This window comes from Schistocerca gregaria, chromosome X, assembly GCF_023897955.1.
Source record: "Schistocerca gregaria isolate iqSchGreg1 chromosome X, iqSchGreg1.2, whole genome shotgun sequence".
NCBI lineage: Eukaryota > Metazoa > Arthropoda > Insecta > Orthoptera > Acrididae > Schistocerca > Schistocerca gregaria.
Window position 1 is genome coordinate 622,196,063 of NC_064931.1, and position 13,098 is coordinate 622,209,160.

At 39.7% G+C, this 13,098-nt stretch overlaps 2 protein-coding genes across 3 annotated transcripts in view; both read right to left on the minus strand.

Annotated features, from left to right (window-relative positions):
- Nucleotides 1-13,098, minus strand: part of LOC126299325 (uncharacterized) — a 136,732-nt gene that overhangs the window by 44,140 nt on the left and 79,494 nt on the right. The window lies entirely within an intron of this gene.
- LOC126299323 (uncharacterized) lies at nt 1,518-11,080 on the minus strand. Of its 2 annotated transcripts, none has more exons than XM_049991150.1 (3): nt 10,901-11,080; nt 4,625-4,860; nt 1,518-1,697 (listed from the first exon to the last, which is right to left on the minus strand). In XM_049991150.1, exons 1-3 carry the CDS (start codon nt 11,020-11,022, stop codon nt 1,546-1,548), a joined length of 510 nt encoding a protein of 169 aa, XP_049847107.1. In that variant the 5' UTR covers nt 11,023-11,080; the 3' UTR covers nt 1,518-1,545. The 2 variants fall into 2 exon arrangements, with proteins under 2 accessions (XP_049847107.1, XP_049847108.1); XM_049991151.1 differs by lacking the exon at nt 10,901-11,080 and adding an exon at nt 9,273-9,321.

The window sequence follows — 13,098 nt, forward strand, 5'->3', positions numbered from 1 at the left end:
GAATGTGTATTAACCGACTTTTTCATACACACAAAGATTTTTTTCAAGTTTGTCTGGCATTCTTAGAAGTCATACTTTGAGAGTACCGAAAGTTATTGAATTTTCTTATAGCTGGTCGAACGGTGAAAGTATTTGATTACACAAAAACAAACCCTCATCGGCCGTAGTATGTCTCAGAAGAGAGCGTAGTGGGTGAGACGTTGAGTGACTGTGTGGGCTTAGTCCGATTGACTCGGCGTCTCGTTTTCGTAGAGGAGTGATGTATGTCCCACTATTCTGACAATTTTCAAGTGTTCTATTATGTAAGGGGCTGAGAAACAGAGTAACGACACACACACACACACACACACACACACACACCACACATACTGGTTTATTTAGTATGGTCCTGCTGGTAGCATTGACTTCCTATTCGTAGCAGCATTGTGTGTTTGAGCCGTGACATTTCTATTGGCATTTTCTCGATGGGAGTGTGCTACGAACTTACCCAGGCAAAATACAAAGTTGTCTCACTGACACATCTGTAAGGTATTATTCTCTTGCCAAATTGTAGTACTGCACGATGTATAGTTCAGAGAATTTGTTTGCTGATTTAAACACACACGATACTTTGAATTACTTGCGGAAACGGTACATCAGAAATACGAACATCATAAAAACATATCGTACCGGCATATCTATGCAATGAATGTTGCTTTTCCATTCGTTATTTTCATATTACAAACCAAAAATTAGAGAACAAGAAGAATTACTTTTATCTTCACGTCGAATCCACATCAAGTTTAATTATATTTACTGCAGCAGACTGAACTAAGGAGATAAAAGAAAATTATTGATTATGCAATATTATTAGTAATACTGTTAATTATCACCAAACGCCTAACCAAATACGGGAATGTCTCTTTCCGTAATGTTGGCGATCTATTTAAAGATGATAGAGAAAAATGATTGTTGCTCTTGTCACTGACTGAAATGAACAGAACTATCTGGAGCAGTTCTACATGTCAACGTTAATCTTAACTAATTAACCCATGAAAACAAAAGACAAGTAATTTTGATTAAGTAGCGATATTTCTGAATACCGGCGTAATAGTTTCTTCCTTTCCACTTAACTAGTTGACGGCAGTAAGGCCGTTGCCGGCCACAGCAGACACGAACGCCGTGATGCTTTCCTGGCGTTGAAACATTCGCAACTAAGGTTGAAGCAGTCAACGTGTTAAACCTATTTACTTCTTGCTAAATTATAGCGGTTTACTCGAGTTCCGTTTTCGTTAAAGAATACGTTTCCTTATGATGTAAGCTCAGTCCCATCATTTATAGTCCTCGTGTAGCAAGGGCAGTACAAGTGATTATCTCTTAATTGTGTATCCTTATACATACCTTTTATAGCTAAGTTACTTATTACTGAACGATATTCGTAAATCGATTGGCTTTATAAAAATAATATTCGTAATTTAAAATGCAATTCACTAAGATTGTGTCTTGGGTGGCAAGGAAAACACATTGTGTGGATTTTAAGTAGTTTATTGGCGTAAAATACAGTTTTCATATTCGTAACGGTCTGTTGGCAGAAGTAGTGGAGCTGCCTCGAGACAACAGGGACGCACCCTGAGCACCAGGTGCTGGCAACCGCCTCGATTTCTTCTGCGTCTTCGTATTCTGCGCGCTCGCAGGAGCTGCATACGGCTGCGGTCGACCTGAAACATGGGAATTATGCCACTATTACAAGCTTTCTGGAAAACTGATGCAGGCTACTTACAAATCTCAATGAACAAGCTACAAGACGTTACACAATTGATTTATTAACATTTGCAGGAAACAGCGCAAAACACCTGAAGGAAATGATCCTTGCCTTACAAGACAAATATAGAGCATGCATATACATAGTGTTCACCACAAGCGGGACTTAAAATTTTGTGCGAGCTGAAGCAAAACTCAATTATAACAATTACTGAATGGGAAAGGGTTGTTAACATTCAGACATACGAAATGTATGTACGATAGACACCACCTCGTGTCCATAGTTTGATAAGTTTCACCCATTGTGATAAATCAGTCAATCAATGTGTAACCTTCGTGACGTATTTCAACCACGTCATTGTGTCCCTGATGCGTCTAAATTATGGGTAGGAATAGTGTTTGCCGTCAATGCATACCCTTACTCAGGCCTGCCGAGAGAAGCCTCCGGATTTAATTGTAACAATGCTGCGTATATTTACGATTCAATTGCAGCTATGTTTATTAAACGGAACACTCAGTAGTCCGTTGCTGGCCATATTATAACCCCGTTGTCTTTCATTAAATGGACTGACGATTTTTCCAAACTTTGGTTGCGACTACAGATTAAAACCAAGAATTTAGCGAAAATCGGTTATGTGGAGTCTAACAGAACTGATAACGGCATCCACATGAATTAACATGCTCAAAAGGGCATTAGTCTTTGACAGTTGAGTTTTTTATGATCGATTCATACTAATTTCTTCTCCTGCGTTCATATTCGTTACCCTTCATACCCGTCTGAAATTCCTTACTCTGGTCAAGTATGCAGAAAGCAAAAGCGCAAAGCATAACTAGGACGAATCTTATTTAATCAAACAGGCATGAGGTAAGGAGAATGTGATATCGTGGTGCTACGTTAATCTTTGGTTTATTAAACCTGACCAGCTCTTTATATGGCACGCACACGACAATAATTCATATTAATTTGAGGCATTCATATAGGAGTGAGTAGGAAACGAAATTGTGCAAGATGATGTTAACTAAAAATTCACTACATACCCCAAGACGGTCTCCTCTATGCATCACCAGACAATATCAATGAGTTTTCTTTACTTCGACATTCAGATAGGTTCTATGGCAACGTAGCCAGTCTCATTTTTCAGGATACATGAGGGTCCTTTCTACAGCTATTCTATTGTTGGAGAGGGGGGCAGTGCTCGTCCTACATGTTGCCCGTTAATAAGATAAGTGCACATACGCTTCTGAAAGTGATCCCATGATTTGTTCATGTAATTGTTTTGCAAAGCCCGTTCAGTTTCCAATCTGTCCTATTGCTTGTCAGTGACTGGATTGATGGGGAAACGATTGTGTGTCAAATGTACGTCAATAATATCCAGTGTTATTCGAGCTGTGTTTAGCGTTACCAACATAGCTTTGTAAATGGGAACCAAAGAAAACAGCAAGGATCAGTCAGTGGCTGTGAAGAGCGTTATTAATGGTAACCTCCCCTCCCCCAATGTGAAATACGAGCTGTCACAGACAAGCTAATCTAGAGGCATTTGCCTCTCTAAAAGCGATCCTCTTGTAGTATAGACAAATATTATTTTATTTTGCAGTTTACTTCATGATTATGACTAATTCATTTATTTCAGCCATGGTAAACACGGAAGGATATTCTATTACAGACAAGAACTACTCTTAAAATATATGAAAATTATTACTCTGCCGTTCATATGCAGACCAACAATGGATGTACCCAAATTAGCAAAATGATATGCTACACAAATATTTTGGTGAAGAATACGTGGTGGCAGCTCTAAAATCAAATCTCGTCTTCGAAAGAACACTCAAGCACACAACAGGGAAATAAAGGGAGAGGATTGCGTATCATTCCCCTGTCTACCGTAGCTGTAGTAAAAGAATTAGTCACACGCGCGAGGTGAACTACAAAATCATATACCTTTGACAATTCTATAACAGGATCGGTTTCTTCAGTATCCTATAGTTACAGAGATCCAAGCAATAAGTGTATCAAGATGCGCTTGCGTCAATTGTGGCCTGACATGATGCGGCGTGTGCCAGCTTTATTTAGAAGGTGAAATTACTGACCATGCACCAGTGACTATGGTCGGTCTTCTCTGCTTTCTACGACTACTATCTGCAAGGTGAAGTCTAGGCTCATCTAGGGGCACTTGCCTCTTGGGACTAAGTATATGACCTCTCCAAAAGTGATCCTCTTGTACTATAGACAAAGAATTGCGTATAATTCCCTGTGTTGCGTGGCTGATGTAAAAGAATTAGCCACAATCACGAGGTGAACTACAAAATCAAGTACCTTCATCAATTCTACAACAGGATCGGTTTCTTAAGTATCCTATACTTACACATACCCAGGCAACAAGTGTATTAAGATGCGCCTGCGTGAACTGTGGCACGACATCATGTGGCGTGTGCCAGTTGTATTTAGAAGGTCAAATTGCCGACCATGCCACCGTGACACGTCAACTTTGACCTCGTTTCTGCCTACGACCGATCCTCTCTGCTTTCTACGACTATCTCTTGACATTTAGGAGCAACAATTGAAACAAACCCGTTCTTGTATCCAACAAATCTCAGTTGATTGTAGGGCAATTAGAAACTAAACGGGCTTTGCTTAGGCGAATAAATGAACAATTCAGCTCATCGCTTTTCCAGAGGCTATTTTTCAAGTCTCAATTCTATGTAAAGTGTTGTTAATACAGTAAACCCGCTAAGACCGAAGTACGTCTAGCATTCATGAAACGGGTCCAGTTGAGCCACTTCACAGTAACAGTCCAACGCAGTTCGTCCACTGGAAATGCTTACAGTTAAGCTGTAAACCCTACCAAAGTAAGAGTTACAATTTTATTGCCGAGAAGCTACTCACCTGCTGGGACGTGTTGGAGCGGCCGCCTGATGTTGCGCACCTTCAGCGCGGTCTGCAGATCCCTGCCGGCAGGCGCGGCAGCGAATTGGACGGCCCAGACGCGCGCCTCTGCCCGCCGCCGGCGCAGCGCCTCTTGCTGGCGCAGCCTCCGCTGCAGCACCGCGTCCGCCCTGCACAGCCGGCTCCAGCGGCGACTCACGCGGCTCGCCGCCCACAGTGCCTCTTCGTCAAGCTGCCTGCAACACAAAATGCGCGCCTTTAGCATACCATCGCTTTTCAAGAGTGACAACATCGATGCATACAGAGAAAAATCAAAGCAGCAGATACAGTGCAATGAAACCTTCGTTACTGTAGTGACACTAACGGCCTTACACACGACCAACAAACCGACACATTAGACGTGAGTAGGCGTTTTGACTGAACGCCGAACATTTCTCGTCGGGATGTTGGGCAGGTAGGACCAGACGACAGCAGACATCAAAACCACACCCAACAAATTTTGCAATCTTCCGACAAAAGATCGTGGGATCAAATGCAGTCACAATATACCCGACAAAGTGAGATATGGACGAAACCTTGAGGACAGTGTTTCTGGAGAAATGTAAAGACTGCAAATATATTTGGGATACATCGGATGAGTATAGCAATACTGAAGCAAGAAATGAAGCACATTGTTTCATTCTTTAACCAATCCAAAATGTTGTTTGTGGCACGTAAAGTAAAACTCATTCTGGTTTTATAACCGATACTTGTAGGAAATGAAGTACAAAAATTGACGTATCGATATTGAATGGGCTTGAAGTCGAAAAATATAATTGCTTCATCGTTGTGTCAGTCAATCCAGCCAACATCCAAGCCCTATGCAATGGAGAGCAAACTGTGGGATTCTTTCGTCTTTTTTTCAAGGTGCTTCATTTCTTAGGTATATGTTGTATGTAACCACTATGTGTCGTTACTAATTTTCGAATTTACAATGAGTTTCCTGATCTTATAGCTGATTTTATACTACTTACATAAACAATGTTCACATCAACATCCTTTAGTTTTCTTTTATCGTCATGTATTTCCTCAGTCATCTGTAAGTTACATTGCAGATTTCAGGAATCAATTAGCTAAAGCTGTGGAGATACAACACCCCAGAATTTGATGATGTCCAGCCACTCCGAAATGCACGATTCATTTATTCTTAGATAAATATGGAAAAATCATCTGATCCCAACTGCTCGAGTAACAGAACTTGGGTGAATTACTTTCGCATCCTTTTACACAATTTTCTCTTGACTTTTTTTAATGATTTGTACCTCTAAAACAGCCTAGGCAAATCCTCTCCTTTGTTTTTGTGTAAAACCAGCTGGATGTCGTAGAACAAAAAAATGAATTTATGTTAAACAAGTAACAACAACAGGACGGAGTTGTAACCGCGGAGTGCAGCCGGGTGACACGTGTGTAGGCTGTCACGAAATTGGTGTGTCAGTCGTTAGATAAACTGAGTGCTTTGTAGTGGCCTTTAAACTTAAATATAATTATGAAACTAATTACATGTTGTATATAAAATCCAAATTTGCCAAGTTCCATCACCTCTGAGTGTGTCCACATTGCGCAATCAAATCATTACTCTTTGTGGGGCTTATCACTTATTCAACAAACACCGTCAGTTTCCCGTCAGAATGGTACTCCACTATTGTGTCACGTAACATTTCTTTGCATTATAATATTTATATGGTTTACTGCAGTCCAGTTGATACTGTAAAATAACCATCACTACGAAAAGTTAAACGCAATCTGATCAAACGCGTCGGAAACGGTGTAGTTTGATATAGTTGCTACACCGTTTAGAAAAATAAAAGCTGCGATAACACGCAAGGCCCTTTGAGAGACTTCCGACTGCTTACAATATAGGGAGTGCCATCGTGCGGGAAACAAAACTACGTTCTAAATCGATTAACAATATTCTACAAACATCTGGGAAGATGTCAGCAACTACACTAAATAATTGCAATGACTTTCTCCAGAGCTGTCTTTCATATAAAACGAAGAAGCTACATTACTATTATTTGCTTAACAGGTAACAATTGCTACAGAAACTCTACGAACAAAGTCCAGCAACATCACACAATTTTCCTTCTGTTCAGCTTCACAGAGCTCACTTGAGTGAACGACTAAACCGTTTTCTCGTTGCGTATGTAACAACCGTCAACGCCTAGAAGCTTTCCAGTCGAAAGACTCGCACAATTAAAAATATCTACGTTGCAATTGACTTCACGATACAGTAGCAGTACCTCTGTTACATCCACTACTTTTGAAATAGCTTTAAAATACATGTACAGCTTACTGCAGCCTAGAGAAGAGAAAACATAAAAAAAATGATAGCGCATGAAAAGTGCGTTAACTGCATGAAGATGAATATCTGAAAGTAATACGCAAAATATTTATCTGGCCAAAACATCTCCAACAAAATACAATTCCGTTAACACCTAATTGTAGGATGAACTTCCCTCCGCAATCACATGACGCTCACCGCAGTGCAACCACTGTCGTCGTACTCATCGCAAATCACAGAAAAATCAGCAGATGACCACTTTCAGTTGGTGTGCCACAAATTGCCCACAGTTAAATGCTAACTCAGTAAACCACAAATTAGCCATGAAATTAAACGTAAATCATGGCTTTAATTTGTTTTGCAATGGTTCAGTAACAAAAAACACAAGTACTCTTCTGATGCATGTTCGAGTTTTGTAAAGGGGAACATCCTATATAACGACTACTGTAAAACCATTTATCAAATAAACACGGGAAACATTCTTGAGTTGCAATTGCTCTATGACCAAGCTCACTGAAAATTACTAACATTCCTGTACAATGCATTTTTTACGCCGTGGATTGCAGTTGACGTAGCATAAAACGCTTGGGATGGACAAGTCCACACTTACGAGGATATTGTGGAATTTTATGGCTACCATTACAGTGTTGCAGCTACGCCAACATTACACAAAATATTGGAAGAAATATTACATGAACAATGACTTTTCTAATCGTTGCACACAACTGACGTTCAGCATTTAGAAAGACTCACAATGTTTTGAGCATATTTCCTTAGACTACATCTTTTTCTTGCAGTACTTCTTTTAAATGCAGTGTGATTGACAAATGGAAATAAGTTTCTGATACTATCCGATGCAGCCACGTCACTGAGGAATGGTATTCAGATTCATGAAACGCAGACGATATGTAGACGAACTTTTAATATGAACGGCATGCCACAAGATCTAGAACTACCGAAAAGAAGCTAAAAGTTACACAAGTTTAAATAGTAATAAACGAAAACCGATATAAAATGTGACGCTCTAACGAATGTAATATTAATAAAAACAATTAAAAATTGGCCTCGGTCTCTACCTACATAAAATAGTGCAACAATTGCTTTGTGCATGTTGCAATGTTAAGACAACGTTAGTCACGCGTTTCACGAAGCACAGGACTAATTCAATATTTGCCTTAAGCGTGATAGTTTCGGTAGAGCGTGATAACACATGCAACCGTATATCTTGAGAAATGGTGGTATTACAATATCAGGTAAACACGGCTGCTATTAGAATTGCAAAACCAAACGATGGGAGCATAACAGTTATATTTCTTTGGTAGAGGACATTACTAGTTCTACTACACCACACCCTGAAATATCACAATGCACCTCTTTCTATAAACTAGCTACTGAACTATGATAAACAGTCCACGCAACCCCCCCCCCCCCCCCATATCAATATTGTGTGTGTGTGTGTGTGTGTGTGTGTGTGTGTGTGTGTGTGTGTGTGTGTGTGTGTGTGTGTGTGTGTGTGTGTGTACAAGATGACTGAGAAACAATAATAGACCCATCCTCAATGTGTTCAACTAATAAAACAAATAATGGTTTTGTCCGTCAACCCACCATCCTAAAAATTACGTCACAACACCCAACCCCTCAAACAACAGATCTCACTACCACGTTCCCAAAACGCAACTATCCTTCACAGGTTTCACCTTCCCAAAGGCCAACTCAGTTTCGACAATAACCTTTCAGCCGCACACCCTTTCCTTTACTGTCTAGCGCACAAAATAATTAATGGACTTTGAACAGACCTCTCTGGCAAAGGCAACACTTCCACTGGAAAACATCTCGAATGGCTGAGAACCAATAATCTATCCAAATCTCCATGCAGTGTCGTAGTCATACCCATAAACGAGAAAAGACTAATTACACGATCATTCATCAACATCACACCAAAATAACTACTAGAAAGCCAAAAACCAATCTGTAGCCATAAAATACCAACAGTACAATAACTCAAAACCAGTATACACACAACTCCAGTAAGAATCCTACCAGACGGAAACCCTCATGTCAGTGATACACTAACATTACTTATAACCGCTTTTGAATGATTAAGCACCACGATCTTTCTAACTACTCATGTATGAAGACGAATGAACACACAGAACTGCCGTTTAGTGAAGACACACATTATATCCTCTAAAATGGAACATGAACCCAACCAACCACATCTAGGGCTCCTACGAAACAGGCTGAATAACCCGTCAGGTTTCCCCCAAACGCACATTATTCCACAATTTTCACAATGTGGGTGGCTAAACTATTGACGCAAATTCTCACCTATTAAATATTTGATATTCCATCTGTGAATTCTGTCAGACAGTGTTTACTGTGTAGAGGGATATTTAGAAATATATTACACGACTATAGAAATATGTGCCCGGAACTTGTGTGGTAGTTCGTAAATATCAAACAAGAGAAGTACCAATACCTTCATATATGGTGGTTATGGAGTTGCAAGTGCTCTCCCAATGATCTAACCGCTATGAAATTATCTAAATTATCACTCGTCCATATAAGAATCGGGATTAAGTACTATTCGGATCGAGTATGTATGTTTATGGGAACATATCACAAGTATTACTCTTCACTTTGTCACTTGCAAAAGTATCTCAGGAATCTAACAATCTTGAGACGAACTGCTTCAGTAAAGTTTTCGACCGGGGGAAGAAACGCAATTGTACACGGTTGGTTTCATATTTATAACCACTTTCATTCACATATACGTACAACACACAATTGAACGCGATGTACTGGTCCCTAGTTGCCTGTCTAGCAATTTATGGCCTATACAGTTCTTAATTCTGTGTCACTTGAAAATCTAAACACGTAGAAATCATTTCTGCAAAAGTTAGTGCAGTTCACAGCTGAGCGGCCGCCAATACTTCAGACGAATTCTTGAAATACATTTAATTAGCAAGCTCCACTTGCTTCGTGACTCATATGTAAACAAATATGGATATATTATACTTTGGGGAAAACATGGCGCACAGCTCAGTTTAAGCTATGGTAGTACTAAGCTCCCCAATAAAGGAGAAAAAATAAAAAAACTAACAAAAAGAATGGCATGCACATAGAACAACGTTAATTAAAATATGAACATTTTAAAACCACACGAAAGCAGTGTTCACCTATAAACAGATAGCCTGATTACAATTACATACTCACACTTAACTTCGCACCTTCACATACAAACTACACCTTACACCAAGTGGTTATCAGGTTTTGTATTGACGAGAAGCTTCTAGTCTCCACCGCATTTCGTGAACACTGCGAACGTCGAAACTGCTACTAACACGAATGGTTGCAATCAAGGAGGCTACGGTACACAATCCACGTAAGTGACTATGATCAAACATCTCCCACCTTCATCGCATCACTAGGTTCAATCGAAAAACAATATCAATTCAAAAAGTATGAGCTCTTTTTTTGTAAGGAGATTTACACACTTGTACCGAAGGTAAACGTAACACCACGTGAAATCTCAAGGGTGGCTTTGTAGCGTACAGCACGCAATTTTATGTTTAAGTACATAAGGAATAAGTCGTTAGAACAAACTACCACAACCAAACAAATACCACTCGTTCCTGTTCAGTACTAAGTGACCCTCGACGAGTTGTCAGCTACAATTTCTAGAAACGGGATTTGACTTTCCGGTTGGACTTTTCGTCCTGTAAATCGTCGGCTTCATTAGGCAGCAAGGATTAACTGAATACCGTCAGCACAACATCACTTTTTTAATGACAGTTCCGAAGCAACTGCTACTGAGGAAAATACATTACAGAAAAGTAATTAGGAATCCCACTGAATAACGAAGACATTACACGAACGAGAATGTTACCAGGAACTATCTCGATACATTGTGCACTGGCAGTCACACTACATTGATAAATTATAAAGAAACATACCTCAAGATGGTTATCGCGATTTCTGGTGGTAGGCTGCCGATGATATCAAAGTCGAAACAAAAGATGGACGGACACACGACCGCCAGCCCCATCACAGACAACAGCGAGTAGAAAGGCTCCATTTCTGCACCGACCTTACCACACACTATGGAGGACAACGATCAAATAGCGCACAGCGCCCTCTTCCTCTCCTTATATGTGCTCTGTCTGTGACGTCACCGTGCGATCGCGCTGCAGTGCCCCCTACTGTGAATTAAGGGAACGAACTGCTGTGACGTCAGGTATCATGCAAAGCCAGACAACGAATACTGGTATCAGCTCCGTCGTGTCAATAATAAAATGCTTCCATAAGAAATGTTCGCTTTGCTGATTTTGTGAAAACACCGACTCCCAAAACTCGGTTCTGGATCCTTTGTATTGCTAGTGCAACTTCTGCATGTGAAGCGTAGGTCTGTCTTTAGAGGTATGTCACTACTTATGTACATCCACTTAGTGAAAGTATCTCGAAAGATATCATTAAGCTATTATTACTTCGGTTCTGCTGTTGGAGATCATCTATTGGTAGTAGTGGTCGTTATGCTTGGCATCCAATTTTCTATTCATGAACGAATGTGCAAGTGTTACAATGTCTTACACAAGTTCGTTGTACATAATTAGCATTAGTGTCCTCCTGACAACCATACATAGAAGTAGAAAGCTGTGAAGGCATTTTGAATAAAGCCGTTTCCGTCATTCTTGCTTACCATCAGTAGTTGAACAGACCCTGGCAGTCTTATGGGGTATAGAATCTTCACACAATAACTGAATAATCAGCCTGAGTACGAATAGTGAAATTTTTATATGGTGGTCATTGATTAAAGAGGCCTACGAAGACGGATAAGAAAGAGTCCCACGACCGGTAACGAACTTGCTGTTTTGCAAATATCGTAATACGGAGAACAATAATTTTCAAATAACTTCTGTCTGTAAGACTATACCACAACACTTCATTACGTTACTCACGGAGCAGGTAGATGTCAGTATAAGATATTTTTACTCATATGTGTCTTATTCTGTACAGGTAAGAAAGAGAAAAAGGATTTTCTTTTTGTCTACAGGGCATCTTGTATTTCTTGGCTACTCCCATGTTGAAATGTTTGATTCTGATAGTGTGTCTTTTCCTGTCATTATTTATTAAACTAGAAAGCATCCGAAATTAATGTAAATTCATTGAGCACTCAGACTAGGCGAGTCCAACTGTAGTTTATCTGTGACCAAAATGAATGCGAAACTGAAATGTGCTATTCGTAGGTTTCTGTATTCATCGAGAGTCTGTTATTTGCCAGCTTATGAACAAAAACACACTTCATACTTTACATTCCTGAGTTACTTCTATAATTAGTTATTATGTTCATGCAAATACGGGTTAAACAGCCGTGGAGAGGGCATATGGAAACTCAACCACCAGAACCCATATGACTTTACATCCATGTAGGAAGACGTTTTCAAAAACTAGCGCCACGTTACGCTTACAGTACGATTACATTTTAGTTTTGTCGACGTAAACAGTAGAGGGATTGAAGCCATTCTGTATCAACTGAATATTCGAAGCGTTGAATGTTGCTATATAAAATGAAATATTACAGATCAGATACGGTCCAACAACATTAACTGAAAAATAACGTCGTTATTGCGATATGCGAGAAACAAACTACCAGATATATTAGGATAAGCGTAGGTTATGCCTATTGCTCCCAAATGCACATAGCTCAGTGCAAATGTCACCAAATTATTTGGTCTCTTGTGTCTTCCCTATACTGAAATGGCTCTGAGTAATATGGGACTCAACATCTGAGGTCATCAGCCCTCCTATACTAAAAATTAAGAATTGTTTTGTTAGATGACTTCAGAATTGTTGATACAGAACTAGACATGATGATTTTCACATATTTTGAACGAAAGATTTTCAGTTAAAGATTAAGGAACACAGCATGGAAAATGGAAACGAAACGCTTGAAGTTGCAAATACCTTAAATGTATAGTTAAATGGTGTTTTAGCACTAGATGCTCCATAAACTAAATGTCGCAGACATATTTCCACGGATGAAACAACACGCCAAGTTCATTAAAAAGGGGATGAAGAAGTGTGTAGAATAGAAATCCAGATGAAATGAAGCATAAGTTGAGAGTGTAGTAGATTCTCTTCTGAAAACCTTTAT